The sequence below is a fragment of the Falco punctatus genome, assembly GCF_963210335.1.
Source record: "Falco punctatus genome assembly, chromosome: 4".
NCBI lineage: Eukaryota > Metazoa > Chordata > Aves > Falconiformes > Falconidae > Falco > Falco punctatus.
The window spans coordinates 6,108,181-6,130,409 of NC_137583.1; the positions used below are offsets into that span (position 1 = coordinate 6,108,181).

The 22,229-nt window shown below is 42.3% G+C and overlaps 1 protein-coding gene across 8 annotated transcripts in view; it reads right to left on the bottom strand.

Annotated features, from left to right (window-relative positions):
- BICD2 (BICD cargo adaptor 2) overlaps positions 1-22,229 on the bottom strand; it is a 96,587-nt gene that overhangs the window by 40,220 nt on the left and 34,138 nt on the right. For all 8 annotated transcript variants that reach the window (XR_013927939.1, XM_080386255.1, XM_080386254.1 and 5 more), the window contains exon 2: positions 5,948-6,160. Coding sequence is in view for 7 of the 8 variants with exons in the window: in XM_080386255.1 (XP_080242381.1) it covers positions 5,948-6,160 (213 nt within the window). In the remaining variant the exon portion in view is untranslated. The remainder of the gene's footprint in view (positions 1-5,947; positions 6,161-22,229) is intronic.

The following is a 22,229-nucleotide window of genomic DNA, read 5'->3' on the forward strand; positions in this document are numbered from 1 at the left end:
TTCAGAGCATTTCAGTCTCCTTCACTCTAATTAAGCCAAATATTACCACTACAGTCATCTTCCTTTCCCGTGCTCCAAGTCATATTCTCCATGAAAAATGTGCCTTCTCCTCACTTTCTGCCTTTGACACCTTTCCAATGCTATTCACACCTCTGACCACCTTTTCCATTCTTCATACTTCTGCTTCCAAAAATCTCCATATCCTCCTCTAATACTCTCCTTTCTGATGGGAAAGAACTAGAATCAAGTAATTTTTATTTCTTTTCTTCTCCAAGATTCTTATAATGAAAGACAATGTACCTTTCAGCACTCTCCCGTCTCTAACCTGCTCCCCTATACGTGCAGCATTAAGATTAGGTGTGATTCAGAAGGGGAAAGGTAGTTTACACCATGCAAGCGTGTACAGAAGCATACAGTGTTCTACAAGCATATTTTTGCTATATGATTAACATTACCTCAAGTTTCTTTGACTTTTGCAATATGTTCAGAAATATTATAGCAATAACATGAAGAATTACAGATGATTTTGTTGCATCAAAAATGTATCCCCCCTTCCTCCATTTATTTAAAAAGGGAATAACAAGCCCTCTTGATTTGATACAGAAATACAGGTCTGACTACATGAACCATAGGACTTCAAACCTAGAATACACTGTAATAAGCTAGGCAAACGCACTAAAACGTTGTTTCCACTTACTCTCTGCTACAATAAAACCCAAGCCGCCTTTAAGCTCCTGACACATGGCTTTATGGCTCCTGGTAAAGCTTGTAGAGAACACAGAACATGGAGGCTTTCCTTCCAGGGTTGCAGTGGAGATCTCTCGTGTAATTTCCTGCACAGGTTACTAGTGTGTTCAAGAGGGAGAAACAGAAAGCAACAAGAAAGACCATTCAGCTTCTTAGCTATAAATCCTGGTGGAAAAGAGAAGTGTCATCATAGGTTTAGGAATACTCTTCCTTCAGTGATGTTGTTAAGCAAACCTGGAGAACTTCAGCAATCAGATTACTGTGTATTTATAGAAGAACAGTCAGCCAACATCGCTCTGAGCAGACAAGGTTACATTTAACAAGCAACTTAACGGCCTATCATGGTGAAAACACTGGCTCCAAAAAATAAACAATTGCTAGCCATTAAAACAGTCAGATATTGTGAACAGACTGTGTCTTAGACTTTCCAGCAATGTCTCGTCCACTTCTGTTCACCTATTTTAACTGCAAGGCCCAGAAAGCTGGTAACAAACACCTGTAACATCGCGATGTCCAAGGATACGGAGAGATGACTGCAAGCCACTGCATCACTGTCTGTGTAAGGCAGTCGTGGTGGAAGAGGCCACACCTAATACCGCCCATCTTACGTGTCCAGTGACTGAAGATCAGCTTCCACTTGAAGCTGTTCTGATCAGAGCGCTGGCAATTACCTGTGTGCCTTTTAGCAAAGCGTTCGGCTACCCACAACCAGAGACCAAGTTCTAGGTCTTCACTGAAGAATAAAGATGTCAGGGCTGGTTGATGAGGGGTTTTTTTTAGGTTTACTCTGAGAGTATGGATGAGCTTCATAAGCTGTAAACTTCGCTAAGGAAATTATTTACAGGATTTGACTAGAGCATGAGAGTTGTCAGAGTAACTTGAGACTCTGGAAAAACAAACTCATGACCAGTTCCTCCAATGAGAGGCAAGGGAATAGGACAGAGGCATAAAACTGATAGATCTTTACTGAGGTCTACATGCTAGGCATGCCTTTTCTCTAGGGTTAAAGACAAACAAAAAAAATACCCGAACAGGATAAACAATTGTGTGGATGTATTCAACACAGACCTGAAAGTCCCAGCATTTTCAAAAGGAAAAAAAAGAGGGAGAACGTCCACTGTGCACAGCAGGGCCAGGTTAACTGCATGGCACTCATTATCCTTCAGCTTGACACACACTCCCTTGATAAAGCCAACTAGACAACAATGCAGAACAAGAGGGTTTCCTAGAGCAAAGCTCAGAAAAACAGCTTCCATTGTACAGCCCTGGAGGAATAAAATCACTTGTATGTTGCTGATAACATCTGAGTTTTTTAAAACATGTTATTTAGCACATATTATATTGTACCACGTCACGTCAGCTATTTCTCATAGTGTATAAAAGCACATACATTAAACTAGATTTCCTTCTTTAGCTTATATAATCAGACCATCTTTTACTTCCCTGGGAAAGAACCACTTATTTATTTTTCAGCTTCTCTATACTGGGCATGGCTATCTCATGACTTCACAGCCAAATCACCCTATGAAATCTGTTTTGGTGCCACTAAAACACAGGAAAGATGAAAGAATATTAAAAAGGAACAGCAATTAGCAATTACTCAGGAGCAATTACTCCTTCCAGTGACTCCTCCAGGACACAGAAGGTGCTGAGCTAGCTAATGACAGCAGTAAAACTCATAATTGGTAACCACCCTGTCAGCCTGTCTCAACAGGCCAGAGTTAGATAATTCAACTGAAAGCGTTAAAACCACTTGCATCTGCTACAGCAACTCCAGGTGTACCAAATGTCACTTTTTCTCCTTCCAAAAACAACTCACTGCTTCTGTGCAAGTGTCCTGAGAAGACACCAAAGGAATGATGGCATCTTAAACACACAGTCTTGAATGTGCTTCCAAGTGATGCAGAGCTGCTGCGTGATGCACTCAACCATCTTCCTGCGCTACTACTGAGGACTGAACAGATTTTTTTCAAAAAAGCCCCATCAACAGTAAAAATCTGTGTCTATCAGATAACTATAAAACAGTAAATTCAAAAATTTTGCAGCCAGCCGTGACAAGCAAATCTCCCTTAAACATAAAGCAGAGATTCAGCTTCGGTTGATTTCCTGAGGATTTGGATATGGTGGGGTTTTTTTGTTTCTTTTTTTGTTTCATTGTGGGTTTGTTTCATTGTGGTGGGTTTTTTTGCTTTCAGACTCCCTTTTGGTATTGACAGGAGGAGCCCTCTGCCTGGCCAGAGGACACGCAGTCAAGCATTTTCCACATCCTTCCTCTTATCTGGATCAAATCCAGTATGGCTGCAATGGGAGTAGTTTCCTGCTCCCCCAGACATCTTGCAAGTCAGTTCTCTGGACAGGTAGTAATACAGGACTTCCAAAATGCACACTATAAAGACTATATCTGCCTACAAACATTCTCTACAACAAGACGGAGAAGAGCCACAGTATTTTTTTCTTTCATCAGCAGTCAGAAAAAATGCAGGAAGGAATTTTCACTACGTCTCTATGGTATACAACAGTAGATCATATTCCACCTTCATCCTCAACACTTTTAGACTATGGCAGCATTCTTCACAGCACGGTCTCCCTGGACTAACACCAACATAAAACTTACTATGAGACAGACTAAAGCTAAGCATGGCAACAGGGACTAAGCAAAACCATACTGCTCATCTTGCTCACTGGCTTTCAACGGCCACAACACATTCTCCTTGACTTCTCTCACACAACACTTTCAAATTGAATTTCCCATTGGATCTATAAATCATCACAGGAAGCCTGTGCATATCCTCCTGTTTCCACTTACCTGGACAACAGCAGCAAAATAGCAACTATTTGAACTTCTGCCACTTTCTGATGCATTACAGAAGAGAAAAGCCAAGTCTCTCAAGCTGTTCACGTTGACTTGGCTTTTTTGTGGGTCTGGAGAAGGCCAGTATCTCTGTTGACACACCTTGCTTCACAGTTCCTTACCAGTAATTATAAAGGTAATTCAAAATGCAATGCACAAGTAAGTATCTTCAGAGGAAAAGAACCCCAAACCACATATGGTCAATTGGCCCAGATGATTTCCTTTTAACACTAAAGCTTTAGTGCCATTTCTCTTTCTCCTCCTCACCTGTTTACCCCACCACAATTTACCAGCAGCAGAAGAAACAGCCAGGCTAAAAAGAAGTAAGGAAAGAAGAACACCCACACTGAGATGACACAACAGGCAGAGAAACCCCTAACTGCAAGGTTCCAGTTATTTATCACATTAGGTATTAAATTTTATTTTTCTTTAACCGAGTTTGGTTTCCACTCAAAGTTTAAAATCTGTCATATCCAGTGAATTACTGTCAGCCTTTGTTTCTAAGCAAGTAACTAAATGCATCTTCCCCCATTCAGCAGAAGAGAGCTTAAAAAAAACCCAAAAAACAAACACATACTTTAAAAAAAATTAAAATCTTCACAGGAAACCTGACATCACCCACTTCCTCTTCCTGCACTCTTCAGTTCTTACTAGGGCCCACCTCACACAAGCATGGTTGTGCAAAAGGGTGCGTGAGTGAGCTGGAAGGACAAAGCACAAGAAAAAACACAGCCTAAAACCTTGCAAACTGACAACTCATCTGAGGATCGTACAAAACAAAATACAGCTCCAGACAAAGGTGGCCGAAACATGGCAGTATCTAGAAGGAAAGAATCCCCTTCAGCTGCAGTGACACAGGGAGCTGGACTGCAATCTGCCCATCAGCACTGCTTTTGAGTGGCATGTGGAACCAGTTATAGACACGTAACCTTCCTCTAGGGTGGGGAGCTCTTCTTTGAAGCTGTTCTTAAAGGCCAGGAAATAAAGACAAGTTGTGTGTGTGCTTGCAGGGACTGGTTCCTTGCCTAAGCAGAGTGCGTGGCCCGATTCCAGTTCTGTTATCCCACAGCCAGGACCCATGCAAAGGAGAGCTTGACCGGCCTGTTTGATCACCTGTGACAGTTTGCCCCACAAATCTCCTTCTCTGTCATACCCCAAGGAGAGGTACTAGTGAACCCCCCCATCTCCACTGAAGTAAGCCACATTTCCTCACTAATTTTACCACCAAATATTATCCACGTATTTGTTACTATGTCCTAAAGAAATTAAATGAGGCACTTCTGATTTTCAGCTGTGGTCACGTAGAGTATGCTGAGATTAAAACGTGGGCTCTTAGATAACCTTCCCACCCAGCACGGGAGGCCGGTCAATTACCTCAGGGCTAATGAGACTTGTACCAAATGTTTCAAAGGAAGGTGCAAGACAGCTCAAGAGTAGTAATTGCTGATTGTTTACCACATCCATCTGTGGTTTACAGTCTCTAACTTAGTCTAAATTTAAGCAATGGTTAAGAGTTATTAAAACGATCTTCTGCATCAGTGCCACAGTGACTCCTGCTGAGCTACAAATTTCATACGTAATTAAACTTAAGTTAGTTTCTCAGCAATTATTTCCCCTCGCAAATAGTCAGTTTCAATACTGAAACAAGAAAAGGTCAAAGGCCCTCTGAGGTAGTAAGTTAAGCAACCTATGACAAAGTAAAAGGCATCACTCATGAGAGAAAACACAAGACACTAAACTTTACTGTTATTCCTTTTATGCAATTCAGTGTTCTGCTACACTCCCACATTCTTAGAAGGTAGGGTGGAAAAAGTGACAAAAGGGGAAATCATGCCCCAAATATTTTGCAGCAAGAAAATCTGCATTGGGAGTGAGGCAGAAAAGGTACATTCACAGCATCTCTGTGCTTGGACTAAACAGATTCCTCTGCTTTTTAAGGCAGCAGTTCTTGGGCTGAGGGAACTGATGTGCAGTACCTACAGCAACACTGTGGCTCAGACACACAGTCACACGTCTGTCAGATCACCTGGGACACAATGCAATGATTACCGCAGAATTAGTAGGTATCTGAAGAAGGCCAGAGTGAATTTGTACTAGATCAGGACCACTGTGGCCACAACAGGCTGGTTCAGTGGATGGAACCAGAAAGCTGGATTTACTGCACTGTTGAATTACAGCTTCAACTGGATGTAACACTTCACGGAAGTCTCAGAGAGACAACCCACCTTAGCAGCTGCCAGCGTTAAGCACGTATCGATCAGCTCAAGAATCTTCCTTATTTTGGTTAGACAGCACAAGCAAGCATGACTACAATGCAAGCTGTTATGCACGCTGAGCACCTTCACTCACCTCTTTCAGTTCCTGTGCAACAGAATTAAGGCGTTCATTTTCAGACTGAGTGTTGGCAAGGACGTTTCTGAGCTGCTTCAGTTCTGTCTGCAACTCCATAACCTTCTTCATGTAGTACTCTTCCTTGGTAGCCGATTCCTGAATCAAGGTCTCCTCTCTACTCTCTCCATCTGCTGCTACCTTCTTGTGGTTAGTATGGGCCTGCCCAAAAGCCTAGGACAACCAGAAAACAAATACTTCATTAGTAAATCCATAATTTTCCGTAAGTAACTTCGATTTTAAATAGTTGAAAATATTTATCCTCATATTTCTTCGACGCAAAACAGTGTAAGCTTTTCCCACACCCTCCTCTTCTGGGATCACACCTTTAAATGTTATCAAGTGGACAACAGGGCTCTTGGAAGTAGCATGCAGCACCTAAATAGTGTTTTGTGATGCATAGGATACTCCGGTAGAACCTCAAATAAACCCTTGTAGGAGGGAAGAACAATGTCTTGACTTGAGCCTGCTATTAAAACAAGGCTTTGGTTTTCAACAAGACGACTGCAAGATGACCAGACACTTCTACGTGGGCAATATTCTCTACAGTCAGGTCAGACTTACTTTTGCAAAAACTAAATCACTGAAAACAGATCTAGTATTAGCAGCCTGTTCCACTTCTTAGGCTGGGAGCGCACTTACTCTTCCTGATGGAGCTATACCAAAGACACCTATCACCACCATCAGGTGCTCATTGCTGGTGATTACTGCCCTCTCAAACCTGCTAACCCACTGCAGCCATACGCGAGGGAGGTTAGCAGGACGAATCCATAACCAGGTTAAGCCAGCGTGGGTCATTCTGGCTGAAGTAGGTCAGCGGACACTCACCCAGCCAGCTCTGCTGCCTACTCTCCGAGACGTCATCTCTAGTAGCATGCCAGCAAGGGATTTAGAGGCATGTCACAGAGATCTAACCTCTACAGCACAGCAGGGCTGTTTAGACCTGACATTCTCATTTTTTATCTCCTCCTGCATCTTTTTTTGGAGGGGTTAATTTTGCTTGAAACTCTACCAGGTGATGCTCCTAGCAGCAAAGTTCTCCAACACACAAGCAAGCAGCCCATACAGGCACCCCAACTGCTGCATTTAAGAAACCCGTCAGTGGCTTTCAGTAGTAGATATTATAAAACAAAGGATTTAACATTTTAAGTAGGTATGTATTTGTGACAAACACTGCCTGGAAGACGGACCAAAGTCAATGACATTAATGAATGCTATCTTTTAACTGCTGCATGTGCATGCACCACAATCCAACCCAAGATGTACTTGGAGCTTTCAGGTGCCACAGCATCTTTTGGGATGCCAGCATCCATACAGCAGGTTTTCATAGCCAGCCTTAATATCAGGCATTAAGCGAGGTCAAGGACAGATCAGCATCTCGTGAAACTCCTTGTCTAGTCATGCATTACATTTTCAATTAATCATCTTCTGCTAGCTCTTCAGAAATACATTATCAGCGCAGAAAAAAAATCTGCTTTGAAGAGAAGATTCCAGTATTTTATTACTTCTGTATAGAAGATCAGACACATTAATAGTACAGTAATTACTGAATATACCAGGGCCGAAACAGATGACTGAATGTGCTAGCTCTGTCTACAGTTAAAGACATCCGCATATTGCTCATATCAGACTAAATTTTATTTCAGATATGCAAGTCAGAAATACAGGAGACAAACATCCATTGAAGAAATTCTAGCCAGATTCACTGAGATGACCCAAGGGAAATTAAAAAGTGTCACATTTCAGACAGAAAGTAAAGTACCATCTGTGCAAGCCCTTGTCAAATGAGTTTTATCAAAGCAGCTTAAAAGCCTAATACCCCAAGATCTCCATAAATGTTAAAGGGATAAAAAAACATGCACATTTCTCAAATACGCTATCTTTTTTCCATAAAGAATTAAGATCCACCCTTTTACAGGCCTCCATTTACTACAGATCTCTGACACAGAGAAAGGGACTGGGCACCCATTTGCCCAGTGAAGTGGCACCATTTTCTTTGGTAGCAGGATGCCAACACAGAGCACACTGAAGCTCAGGATACTCAAAGCCATACCTGACCAGCCAGACAGCAGAATCTAAGCATGATTCAATTGAGGAACTCAATAATACTGCTAAGAGAGAAATTATTGAGAATAATTACCAATTTTCTCTTTAAAGTTTTGATGCAAATGCTAGGCCTTGGGTTTCTTTAACAAAACTGAAAAGGTAATATTGTTTTGCAGAAGCCACTATTGACAGGGAGTATTTCAATACAGAAACTGGCATAATGGCTGAAACTGGGCTTTTTCGTTTCGTTTTATTTTAAGCCAATATCCTGTCTTCTATAGAGGCTAATGCCAGATGCTTCAGAGAAAGGTGCAAGAAACCCCATAATCTCCCGGAGTTGGGGATTGCCATAAGCCTTGAAGCAGAATGCTTAATGTAAATTTGGAAAAGCTATTAGCATATAGTTACCCATGTAAAATATCCTCTTATTTTTCATGGGTTTCTGCATTTTTGGCCTCAATGAAATCCTACAGCAGTAAATTCTATATTTTAATTCATACTCTTACATGGCAGGTTTTTGTCAGTTTACAAGCTTTCCATGCTTTCATACAACAGAACATATCTTTGTTCAGAGACTTGAAGGCATGTTGTTATTCCATGATCCTCTCTCAATCAGCTTCTAGAGACTTCCATCACACCCCTCTATTCCCTGGAGAAGGCATGGTGAAGTTCAGTTAAGTTACCACCACTTTTATCTTTGAGAGGCTTTTTCTATGCCCTAAGACAGTCATATTCCCTTTTTAGAAAATGACTTTTATTACAGCTTGTCCCAAATGGCATGACAAATGGGAACTGAAGACATCAGCTCATGCAGACCAACTGCGGAAACAAGCTCATGGATCACCTCCACCAAAAGATGCTGCTATTCTTTATGGGCTCCAGTTATTTCTGCACAGCAAGGGTGTTATTTGCTCTCAACCAGCAAGCTTGTGGAGTTTCAGCAGAAACCCTATCATTAGCTGGACGGTATTACTGTCTGGGGTTGGGAAGGTGGGTTCAGAACCGTGAGTAAATGGACTCTGACACTACACAGAACACATGAAACCTTCTTAACAGATGTGGTCATCTGGACAGGCAGCCCGGAACAATTCCACCTGGGTGGATTTATAAGGGAACACTTAAAGTACCTCCCTTCTAACCAAGCTTCATTATCTCTCTTGTATGTACTTAGAAACGTCCTCATACATTCACGTTACAAGCCATTTTCATAATTGGAACAGGCTCTGTGGAATAGGAAATTTAACTTCAACAAAATTGTGCAGAATTACAGGGCAATGCAATTACCTTTCATAGCTACAGCCCAGGCCTGTTTTATATCAAGCCATTAAAAGGAAAACTGACTTTTTACTGATGTGCATGAAACTCAAACTTTCAGATACCCAGAAGTCCAGGGTCTACCCATCCACTTCTGTTTTAACATTATACAAGACACAGAAACAGAAGTCACTCTGATCTTCCTCCTCTTCCAAACCCTTTATTTCTATCCACTGAGGTACCAAAATAGGTAATAAAACTGTTCACAGTTATATCAGAATGATACTCATTAGAGTGAAAAAAATGAGTTTCTGACAACTCGTTTGCACACACCTTGCTGGATGTTGAGGGCTGCAAAGCATCATGTTCTGCTGAACAGCTGCGTCAAGGAAATACAAGACGCTAATGTTAAGAGGCTATCAGTGTTCCCTTCTTCCAGATTTCCCAAGGTCAGGTCAAAAGCAAAATCAAAGAGATCATGAACCAAAATGCTATCTTGCTATTTGCTTTGCTAAATGCGCTCATCAGTACATTGGAAAGCACTTTACACTGCCGGACAACGGTATGATTAGCTTCCATCTATCTCTTCAGAAAGCTGCGTAAGAGACAGATTGAAATCCCTCCTTTGGTTTTAACGCTATCTGAACCTAATCAAAACTAACCTCCACCTGAAACACACACAACCTCAAATTCTGTACAGCCATTTCTCTCTGGACCAAGTGAACATGAACATTTCCCAGCCAAGGTGATCACGATTGTGTGGTATGAGGGCAGTGCGTCCATGCACCCTGCAAGGCAGCAAGGACCATATGCTGAGCCCCAATAAATGCACCACATCATTCCAATGTTAATTATCAGTTATTGCTGATAACCTGCTGCAAAGCTGCAGATCAACTGAAATCCTGACAAGTTTTCTCTTGTCAAGCTGCCATCCCCTACCAGCCATACATACCAGTACACTTGTCCTTCAGCCCTCCCCCTCAAATACAGTCAGGAATGCTGCCCAAAGGCTAATTAAGGCACCGTGAAGCCAATGGGAAATTTATCATAATGAGCTGATGTTTACCAAAATAAGTATCATCAACAAAACCACTATTAAATTAGCTTTTGTGTTTACAGCATTACTTACATCAGCAGACTCAAAGCAATCAGAAAACACATGCTATCATATGCTTAAATAGCCCAGAAAAATAAATTGCTAAACATAAAGGAGATTGCTACAAATTTAATCTTCAGCTGACGATGTCTTAAATCTCAAGAATTCAAAACTCTCCACAGTAATTACAAATGTGAAAAGGAATGTGGACAGCAAACGGATGAGGCAGACTCATCCAATAACTGAGATGTTATAACAAATGGTCAAAACCAGGTCACTTCAAATAAAGCCCAGGATCAAATTTAAAGTGCATTTAAACTGGGTTTAAAGTACCAATATCCAAAAGACAGGCTCAGTAAGAGGTGAAGTTTCCTCTAGATTTGATGATTACACAAATTCATCTGTGTATTTTGCAGGAGGAATCTGATCTCAGTTATCTTATAGATGAGCAGACAGTTTTTGCATGAAATCCATCACACTGAAGAGACTTCCATATAAAACTTCCACGCTTTGAGAAGAAAGTATTCCTTAGTCCTTGACGATCAGCATACTTCTTAACAAGATGGTTAATATTTTAAACTTAACCTTTTTGAAAAGGTTCGTTCCCTCATGCACAGATGTTTACTGATCACGTGAAATGGGAAGAATCTCTCAAATGCATTTCTTGGAGAGATTCAAATGCTGTGCCTCTCTCGGGAGAGCTACTGTGATAGAGGGCGTGGAAAAAAAATTAACTCAGTCATGCTCAAAAGCAAGAGTCTAGGCCTTGTGTAAATTCAGAACAGTGCTGCCTTCTTTGCCTCTTTCTTTGGTCTGTCACTCCAGACCTCTACTCAGCCAGAAGCAGGTCCTAAAAATCATGAAATTCACCCATATTATGGTGTTATGCTTCCGTATTTTCTGGGAGTTCCTGAATTACACTGCTGAAAACAAGAGGTTCACAAACTACCTGGAGCCTGGTCAGTTTAGCACAAGACAAAACACTATCAAAAAAACAGAAGCGATGCTGGGAAGACCTCTTTCTGCAAAACCAGTACCATCTCAAATCCTCTACCAATGTCTGCCAAGAGCTGATGTCCTATGGCGCTAGCCCACATGCTGCACAGGGACCATTCCAAGCTTCAGAGGCTGCCCTGTGCTGCCTCCCTGGGCACTCCACTTCAGTCTCTACCTGCCCTCATACCCAACACCCACTCAGACCCTCCGAGACAACCTTACAGCAGAAGTCACCTCTCCTTCCTACTTGGTCAAAATGTTGGGGAAGTTCCTACGCCATGAAAGAACACAACCAAGAAAACAGGAAACAACAAAAATGTTTCAGTGAAGGAGTTTCGAAAGAAAAGTTGCTTACAAATTCATTTGTCACCTAAAACCGAACTAAAATATTCTCCATTTAAAGAAGCTGGGAGGCAGAAAAAGACAACCGCTAACACATGATCTGAAGGACTAAGAAAGATGGAGAAAAATCTTGAAGGTCTCAGGGCTCCACAATATAAATCAACCTCTCTGGAGAGTATGTGTCATCCTAGAAACATTCAGGATTTGATTCCTTCAGATTAAAAAGAAAAGAAAAAAAGAAAATGTACTTCAGCTTGTAACAAACATGAAAAACTTCAAAACAAATGTATAATTATTTTATGTCTGCACAAAATTATTTTGATGGTGTAATTCCTCAGCATAAACACAAGCCAAAGTGATCTTTTGATCTTTCTAAAAAAAAAAAAGAAAAAAAATCTATCCTTTATTTTTCCTTTGGTCAGCTTATCTCACATTCTTTGGCTGCTGTGTCGGAAACAGTTGAGAATTAAAAAGAAAACCCAAGCATATTCTAAAACATCCATCAGAAAACAAGGTTAGATTTTCAAAGAGATGCAGGTACAGGCTTAACCAGTTTATACATAGCCTAGAGCCAAGTACTGGGCATTGGTTACCATTCTGAGACAACCCCTCTGAGCTTGCTAATGCCTCTCCACACACAGGACAAGAAAGGATCATTCCGTCCTTTCTGAAACAAGCTGCCTGCTGTTTCATCTCAGCTCTGAAGTACACGGTTTATTCTTTGGAAAAAATAAAAGTCACATACTGATTGCTCACCCCAGTCAGTCATGAGTTTCTAAATAGCCATCTCAGCAGCAGCGGGGGGGGGGGGGGGGAAGCATTACAACTATCAAATGATTTTAACATCTACTCCATAAGTGCTTAAAATCTGCACTTAAATATATTCGTGAAGTGAAAGCACTTCATTTTCAAAAGTCCTAGCAAGGGTCCATAAGAAACCCCACATATAACAGGAAATTGCTTTTAAGTGAATGCTAGCCAAGAGTATTTTCAACATCGAAGTGGCTTTAACACTGTGCCCAATTTGCATCATCTGACTGAAAAACAGCTCCTAGGAGGGAGCCAGGGACACCCCATGCATCACCCCATCATCTCCCAGACAAGTTAAAGCTAGAACTTGCAAAACCAGCTCTTTTAATACACCCTCCTGGGTTAGCATGCCTCTCTTCCTCAGCATGTCAAGAATGTCAGACCTTCCTTCGATAACCACAGGTTTTGAATGTTTCTAAAATTTTCCTCTCCATCTCCAGGTAGAGAGAAGGGCAGACGCCTTGGTGAACAGGGACAGTAGGACATCTTCCAGTGAGTGACACTTATGCTGCCACATTTTCCTGCTGTGAACCCAGTTGTTTCCTTAAATGAAAACAGATCAAGGACAAAGAAAAAGTGGGATACGACAAAATGAAAATAAACCATAAGATTTTTCCCCTGGAAAGCTCCTGCTTGCTTGCAGTTCTGGGAGCACATGGATTTATTTCCATGTTGGTGAAAACCGACACTGAGCAGAGTCTGACCAGTAGGGTTGGTTTTTTTGGTCTTGGGGGGAACTTTGCATTACAGCATTTACAAAATCCTTAGGTGCTGCACAATCACATACATACTGTACCATACAAAGCACATGTTCACCACTGAGAAGCAGGACACTCCCCGCAGCCAAGCTGTACACACCCACCAAGGGGAAAGAGGAATAAAATAGTGTGGGTTTGTTACTGAAGCTTCACCAACCTAAAACCAAAACTGCTGTTTCTAATTAAGGATAAAGAAAGCTTGAAAAATACCACACCACAGAAAATATAAATTAATTTTGGATCAAGAACATCAAAAATGGCAAAGTGGCAATACTTGAGCTTAATGTCATTAGCAGGTGGGCAGAGATGGAATTCAACTCAGCTAAGGGGTCTGAGTCCTGGGCTTTGGAGACAGACTCCTACAGGCTCCAAACACAAACTCCCAGGATAAAGGGTTATGTGCAAGCAAGTGACCCTGCATCCCAGTGACAGAGATGGAGCATATGGTAATGTCACTAAAAATCAGAAAGTCATGCAAAAAGTTGCACTTCAAAAACCTTCACTAGTTTACAAATACATGTTTCAGTAGGCTTTAGCTACAAAAAGCCTTCCAAGGAAAGGTGATACTGCACATCACAGCATCAAAACGGAGAGAGCAAGTAAGAAGTAGCATCAAAAGGTAAATGGTGGCCGTCCAGCTAATGTCTGGCCTCTTGATCAATCACAGACCTGGTCAGAACTGAGGGTGCACAGCTCACCTTCCATAGGGGATAAAGGAAACAGGCACCTGTGTGGCACTTGGTGTGTCTTAACAATTTGCTGCCCAAAGCAGTAAGTCTGTCGCATTGCCAGTCCAGAACTACAGCTGCCTAGGCCAAAGGGTTCAGTAATACCGAGTATAAATACAAGATGTAAAAGGTATCACTGCTTGCAGCTGCTTATCTATCTGTAGACATATGGAAGAAATGGGAAAATAAGATTCTGAGCATAATGCTGAGAGCAGAGGATAGGCAGTGGTTTTACAGTTGCAATGCTCCAAGTTGGACAGAAACAACAAAGAAGTCAATAGGAAAATAAGACTGTGCCAAGGAGCACTAACATTGTCCCCAGATTATCTCAGATAGGGAAAAAAAACATCTAATGGAAAGCCTTTACATACCAATCAGGATGAGGGACTCAGAAGGAGCCTCACAAATGAAATTACCTGAAACTTCTGGGGACAAAACAACACTGTCGTTTTTGGATTCACATTATTTTTCTAAATCTTGGGTAACTGGATGCATTTGTTACTAATAAAAGTTCACATTTCCCTTCTTTCATAGTGTGTGTAATAGTAATAATGCCTGGCCCCTATCATCCCCCACCGACAGGCAGGGTGCTACCTCTAGCAGTCCTGGTTTTTCAAACCACCTTCATGGACATGCATTACCAACAGCATCCAGATTACAAACCATCCAGCACCTACAAGCTCCAGCTTGCTTTAAGCATGACAAAACTCTCACGTTGCAGTTTTCAACATTATATACTTCAGAGGCCAAGACGTAATTTTCCCTACTATAGAGAGCCTAAACCTGGAGGTGCCCAACCTTCCTTCGTTCCCCAGACTGCGGTTTGAGCCTTCTCCTTTGTACTATAGGTTATTTTGCTGTCTTGAGGAGTCAGATTGCTTTACTCACATAAATATGGAACTAGGAAAGCAGATACAGTTTTATGCTGTCTGCTTATCACAGATTCCCAGCCATCCATAATGCCTGGTATACAAGTTCTGGGTAAGATCAACAGCATATAATAATCATTAAAGCTCTGGCAGATATTTCTTGCTATTTATATTGAATTTTGAGGATGGTTCTTGGCTTAATCCACAAACCTGGTATGATAACAAAAAAAAAAGACAAAGAGATACTTTTTTTTTTATTATTTTTTTTTTTTTTGGGGGGGGGGGGAAGGTCAAAGATCAAGTTTCCAATCACGTCAGTTATCTGTAACTAAAAAAATCAATCAGTGAAAACAAAACTACCACTGCAATGGGAAAGAAAAAGAAATGCTAACTTCAAGTGAATGCTTAACCACAAATCCTTCAATTGAAGGACAGTCAAGATGTTAGTAATATATCTGCAATAAACCAATTAACATTTTGTATCTAGCTTGGAATGAGTTATGTGCACTTCTGAAGTGACTACATCACTTGTAGTATCTATATCTGTATCACAGGTATCAAATGCGTATCAAAAACCCCACAAGTATTTCAATAAAAATATAAAGAATAAACCATAGTACATGGCAACAGGACAAAAATCAGATCACTGGAATGAAAATACCAGCAAGATACTAGCCATTTTTGCACATAAAACCCAGTAACAACGTGCGAGTGCAGAAGCAAGGGTCAAGACATTTTGGAAAAGCTGTTAAAAGTTCAGGTTTTAGGGTTTAAGATGGTCTCTGGCCGTTAGGGATTGCTACCTTGTGCTGGCAGCATAATTCTGCATGTTCCTAATGCCTTTTTTTCAGATGCTGGTCACTGGCAGAAACATGCTGGACTGAAGAGAGGACAAGACCTGGTTCAATATGGCAATTTACTCATACTCACTCACCCCCTCCCACACTCAACAGCAACCTTGGCTATTTTGTCAGTGACCAGATGCTCTTCAAATCTCATACCCAACTGCCATGCAAATAAAAAACACCAACCAAACCCACAATAAGCACGAGAGAGCACAAGAGGAGAGAGGCTTGTATCAAGCTACCCTGCTGGCAAACAGGCCCATGGTGACAACAGCCACTGAACGACATCGTCCTCACGACAAGTCTACCGCTCAGTCCCCACCTCTACCCAGCCTCTAGCCCCCTCTGCCCCTTCCCCCCTTTTTGTGATTTGGGGGGTCGGGTATCTGTGGGGGCAGTTTTACCTTCAGAAGTGCAGACTGAAGCTTTTCTGAAGAGTTGTGTATAAACCCAACTTGCAATTTTCATTTAAATATGCCTCTCAATCTTATTCCGAAAAGCACTCCTCACCAGGAGAGCTGGCCAGGTAACAGAAAACTACAATTACTTTGGCAAACAGTTCTCAAATGGTACCATGCGATAGATACTGGTATTCTCTTCCCCCTATGCGACAATCTCACATTTTCATATTTTGCTCCTAGCCAACCTCATTTTAATTATCAATATATCTCATCAACATTAAGCTAATCAGGACATGTTAGTATGCATCAGAAGATTAATTAGCACTAAAAGCCACTCAAATTTTTGTTCGTGTTTCTGCACTGTCAGTCTGAATTTAATTACAAAATTTTATCACCAGTTCAGCTCCTAATTCTTTCTGCTTATCAGATTCAAAACAAAATATATTTTCCATGGCTTCACCAAGCATTGCAAATTTTTCATAACAACAAATTTATAATGACCATAATGGTCTAAAATAGTGACAGCAAAGTGCACAAACATGTTCTGAAGAGACTGACACCTCTCTACAGGGAGCAAGGAATTTAATAAAAGGAGGTATATTCCTCTTGTGCATTGCATTCATCTATTTTCATTTTAAACTTTCTTGTAAAGTGGCCGTTCATGCGTTCCTCAGTAAACAGAGCAGCGCTTTGATTAACAGTTTCTCAGCAAAGTCCTTAAATGAGTAAGTACACTAGATATGTATCAGAAGCCTAAAGCTGCAGTGACACAAGCATTTTCATGTGCTCCCATAAACACCATAATCCTTTGAGCATGTCCTAATCCTGCACTCCCACTGACTGAGTCCCTCTCTGTTCCTACCTCCTTTGGCTGGGTGACCGGGCTGGCAGCAGCACTGGCACGACAGAGGGAATGGATGGAGGTGCACAAACTGGGGCCAGAAGACAGTCATCGCTCCCGCCAGCAGCAGCCAGCTCAGCTGCACCACTAAGACTTAAGTCCTTAATGGCAGCAAGGCCACTGAACTCCTTCCCATTCCTCCTAAATCGCTCCAGTACCTTTAACTGGAGCCTCGCTTCATCTCACAGACCTCAGCAGCACCAGGGAAGCTGCAGCCCGAACAGAACAGGCACTTTGTGCCATTATATCACTAGAAGAAAGCACCCTACGGGTGCTTTTAAGAGTCTGGAATTTGAGAGGAAAAAAGAAAACCTCCACCCCCAAAATATGAGGTTTTGAGACACAATACAAGGTTCAGACAACTTCTGGTCTTGTGCTGCATGAATTACTCCCACGCAGACTCCTATTTGTTCTCCTCAGGTACAAGGACAGCGTGGCAGAAGAGAAGTCAGTGGTACACTTGCCGTGTCCCAAACCCCCAGCAGGCCAGAAGGGATGCTCTGGCAATGCCAGGGGACAGGCCAGGAGGGCAAGGCTGGCAGCGGTGTGGTCAAGCTTCAGCGCTCCTTTGCTTGCATCTGAGCTGAACCAGTGGGATCATCAGACTTACACGAGATGTAGTAGGTCTCAGGTTCAGCAGGAAAAATGCAAATGCCTTACAAGATCACAAGGTTTTCCCTGACAGATTAGAGGGACATTCCACAGATGATTTAGAGGGATGATTTTTTTTTTTTCCTTCCTAAATGGTAAACACACACTAGAGCCTATATTTAGAATATATTGCTTCGGTGCACTGCCACTAGGATGAAAAAATTTGATGATAAAAGTCTAATTTAGCCTGTCGGCTTAGTTAGCTGGACACTTAAACTGCATTAACTTGCACGCTCTGGAGGGCTACGTGCAATTGTGCCAAAATCAATAGCTAAGCAGCAACTCTACATATTGTTACAAGAGCTTGTGGCCAGATGTTGGCCATACCGGACACAGCTGGGAAGGGGCTGTAGCCTCCTCTCCTCCTTCAATAAATTTGCCTTTGATAATTGAGGAAAGAGAGAGAGGAAAGAGAGAGAGGAAAGAGAGAGAGGAAAGAGAGAGAGGAAAGAGAGAGAGGAAAGAGAGAGAGGAAAGAGAGAGAGGAAAGAGAGAGAGGAAAGAGAGAGAGGAAAGAGAGAGAGGAAAGAGAGAGAGGAAAGAGAGAGAGGAAAGAGAGAGAGGAAAGAGAGAGAGGAAAGAGAGAGAGGAAAGAGAGGAAAGAGGAAAGAAAGAGAGGAAAGAGAGGAAAGAAAGAGAGGAAAGAGAGGAAAGAAAGAGAGGAAAGAGAGGAAAGAAAGAGAGGAAAGAGAGGAAAGAGAGGAAAGAAAGAGAGGAAAGAGAGGAAAGAAAGAGAGGAAAGAGAGGAAAGAAAGAGAGGAAAGAGAGGAAAGAAAGAGAGGAAAGAGAGGAAGGAAAGAGAGGAAAGAGAGGAAAGAAAGAGAGGAAAGAGAGGAAGGAAAGAGAGGAAAGAGAGGAAGGAAAGAGAGGAAAGAGAGGAAGGAAAGAGAGGAAAGAGAGGAAGGAAAGAGAGGAAAGAGAGGAAAGAAAGAGAGGAAAGAGGATCAAGAGATAAAACACTGGCTAAACGAAGGCAGTAGAAATGGCTCGGAGCAATGCAGGAGACACTCCACTTAAAATCACCAGCACTTCCCTGTTCGCAGGCATGAGTGCTCCATTTCCATTGCTTTTGCGTCGTGATACATAGAATCCTCTTACAGCATGAAGCAAGGGGTCTAGACGCTCCAACAGGATTACAGAAACTGAGAGTTTGGCTTCAGGTGTGGAAATTGCTGAAGCAGCTAAGAATCAGTTTGCTTCCGAAGTGAATTCATCTGAGGAGTTGTTAACGTGACAGTTCCTGGGTCAGGATATTTAGAAACACACACAAGACCCAGCATGAGGGTGCACATCATGACAGCATCAGTTTCTCCCAGCACCCTAACCCTCGCCCTTCCTTATCTGTCCATGCAGATCGCTGCTCAGCCCTGACAAAGCTGCTCCTCTGCCCTCTCTTTTCTCATCAATGCTAGCAGCCTCACCAGTGAGTCAATCTGGAAATTATCCTTAGCCATTTCAATTCTTGCCCTTCGGCTCCCTCATTCAGCAACAAAGCTAGGACTGATTAGCTAGCGAATCGTTAGAATCGGGATCACCCTAATAGGCACAGGCAAATCAGCGAGCAAGAAATAAGCAAGGGCAGGCAGCAGCAGTGAAGGCACAACCTTTTCCCAAAACATTCCTCCCCCCATACAGACATTCAAGCTGACAGCTGCTTGGAGAAAAATAAATTAAACCCAAACCCACAATGCAAAATTTATGAGGGGGGGGGGGTGTGTGGAGATAGTGAAGATTGCATTGCAGGACAACCCACTCATGCTTTTCCTGTGTTTTTTAGGCAAAAAGAGTGTATTACTTCAGGACTAGAAAAATGCTGTTTTAGGATCTTTTTCCCTGGAAAAAGAAACAAACAATTTCTTTGGACACTTGTAGCTGTGCTCTTTTGGCACTGATTCCTCACTAGTCTCAGATATTCAAATTGCTTCCTTCATTTCAAAGTTTTCATGATATGGACACCTGCCCACGTCAAAACCATCCCTTTGTTTCCTAAATGCCCCACACCAGGCATGAAGTAGCAAGTATTTCTGGATACCCTTGACCCAAGGTGAAATTTCTTGGGCTGTCCCATCCCATTACCCCACTGTCAAGTTAAAATTTGAAGCAGCTTCTACCCTCTTCATGGGATAGAGATATAACATGCCAATGATGGGGAAAGGTTGCTCTCTGTCATCTAAAGCATCCACTTCTCATGTCATCCCATAAAATGGCCCCACTAGCATCACAGGGGGCGGGGGGAGGTCAACAGAGCAACACTTTTGCTCAGGTGCAAAAAGAAAAACAAGCAAACAAGCATCAGCTATTTTAAACTACCCCTAGATTCACCACACGTCCTGCTCAAGTTACACCCTCAGACCAGCAGGACCATGCAATCTGAAAATGTGTGAAGACCTTCCCCCTTCCCTACGCCAGTTCCCAGCGTGGACCCAGAAGGCAGGCTAGCACGGCAAGCCACGCAGGACCACCACTGGGAGCAGCCACCAGCCTTGACGGCAAAGGCAACACCGCAGGCTGCGCGCGACCTGCCGCGCATCGCAAACAGACTGGCCTGCAAATGGGTCAGGCTACCGTGCATAATTCATAGGAGCTTCCCAATGATTTGTTATGATGAAGCCACGCACTGCTAGCCAATAGCTCTGCTAGGCAGAGTAAGATCAAAAAATTGGTCACCGACTCATCACACTGTACCATCCCACCCGCAACACATACACCCCTACACAGCCTGCAAGGGACTGCATTAGGTATGACGCATGCTAAACCGAGCGGGAAGTAATGAAACACATTTTAAGAAAACACTTTTGCATTTCATGCAAGGTAAGAGACTTCAGGAGCATTAAGTGTCCCTGAGATGGCACAGGGAAGAAAACCATGATAGCTGAAGATAAATTCATGCTGCAGACTTTAGTACCACAGGTCTGTTTCTTGAGAGAAGACCTGCATGATCAAGGCTTGGCATGAAGCTACCAAAGGGTCTCCATTTACTGTAACAAACACACGTAACACTAAGTAGCGATTTACACATGTCTCGGATTTCTGCTGCTCTCAGGAGCTGCTGGAACACGTAAAGTGACAAGCAGTTTACTGAGGCTTTGTATGTTACCTATAAAATTTCTACACTCTTTCTCATCCTGAAGAATTCAACTCTCACAGAAAAGAAGTGTTACAGCCCTTTTTTCATGAGGGAAACTGACACAGAAAGAGGTTAAAGGCCTTATCCAAGGTTAACATGAGAGAAGGAATAAACCCAAAGGCTGCAGAGTCTCCAAGACCAGGCAACCTTCACTACTCTGCCTCCCTACAAGTCAATACATGCACTGACGGCAGCAACCAGCCATCCTGCCCATGCCGAGTCACCACAGCACTGAACAGTGTGCAAGATGCAGAAAAGGTGATCTATATCAGGGTACCTGTGAGGAAGTATCAAAACAGATGTCTTCAAAATTAAATCTATACACTTCAAAAACAAAACAAAAAACCCACAAAAAAACCCACAAAACCAAAAAAAACACGGGGGGGGGGGGGGGGGGGGGGGGAGTCCCCTGATCTGACAACAATAGTAGTAACACACAATGTACATGGCAATGCAAATTTGGATACAAACCAAAAAAGTCCTTTCCAAAAGAGCTTGATAAAGGGGGGGGGGGGGGGGGACCACCAAGGAAAAAAAACCCAAATATTTCTTCCTATACACACTGTCCCTGTGTGACCTAGTTCAGTCATATCTTATTTGCTTTGGGGCCTTTTTTTTGGCCTTCCTTGTTCATCAAATCTTATGCTGAAGAACAAAGAATTAGAGAATGATTCCAGGAGGACGATTTCTTTATAGAGGTCAAAAGGCTGCTCAATAATGTGACAACTCCGTCTTGCATAAAAGAAGACCCCCAACACAAATCTAACCCCAAATTAGCACAGGTACAAAGACCTACACTGGAAAAGGAAAGTGTGAGCCAAAAGGCACCGAGAGAAAAATCCTCTTATGCTGGTCACGCTGTGTGCTCAGGTACCGCCTTTTCCCAGCCTGGTCTGTTGCAGGCACAGAGTAAACCCACAAGCTTCATCTGTTCTGCCTGAAAACAAACAAATTTTCTTGTCCTCATCCCAACTTCATCCCTCCCAAAGGTTAAAAGAAAGCATGTCTCAGAAAAAATAAAGAAGAAAAAAGAAAAAACAACCAACCAAAAAAACCCACCCTTCCTCATAAAACTGTGTGCTAATATTAAACGTGGAATCTAATTTTTGCAATTGCTTCCCTTCAGACAGTCTTTGTTAAGTAAGAAAGTTAAGTTTTAACAATTAAGAATCTCCAGGAGACTGGTTTTATTCCCAGCTCTTCAGTAAACATCCCCGTATGACTGTTTGGACAACCGTTTCATGACTTCCTGCTTCATCTTCCTGCCCTACAGTAGGAAAATGACAGTCCCAATGCCCTGGGAAGTACAGGATAGCAGTAAATCCACAAAAAAGAGGGCAGCAACACGATAAACAAGTTTCAGTTTTATACTTCATCTATTGCAGCCTTCCATTATATGAAGAAGCAGGTGAAACCAAC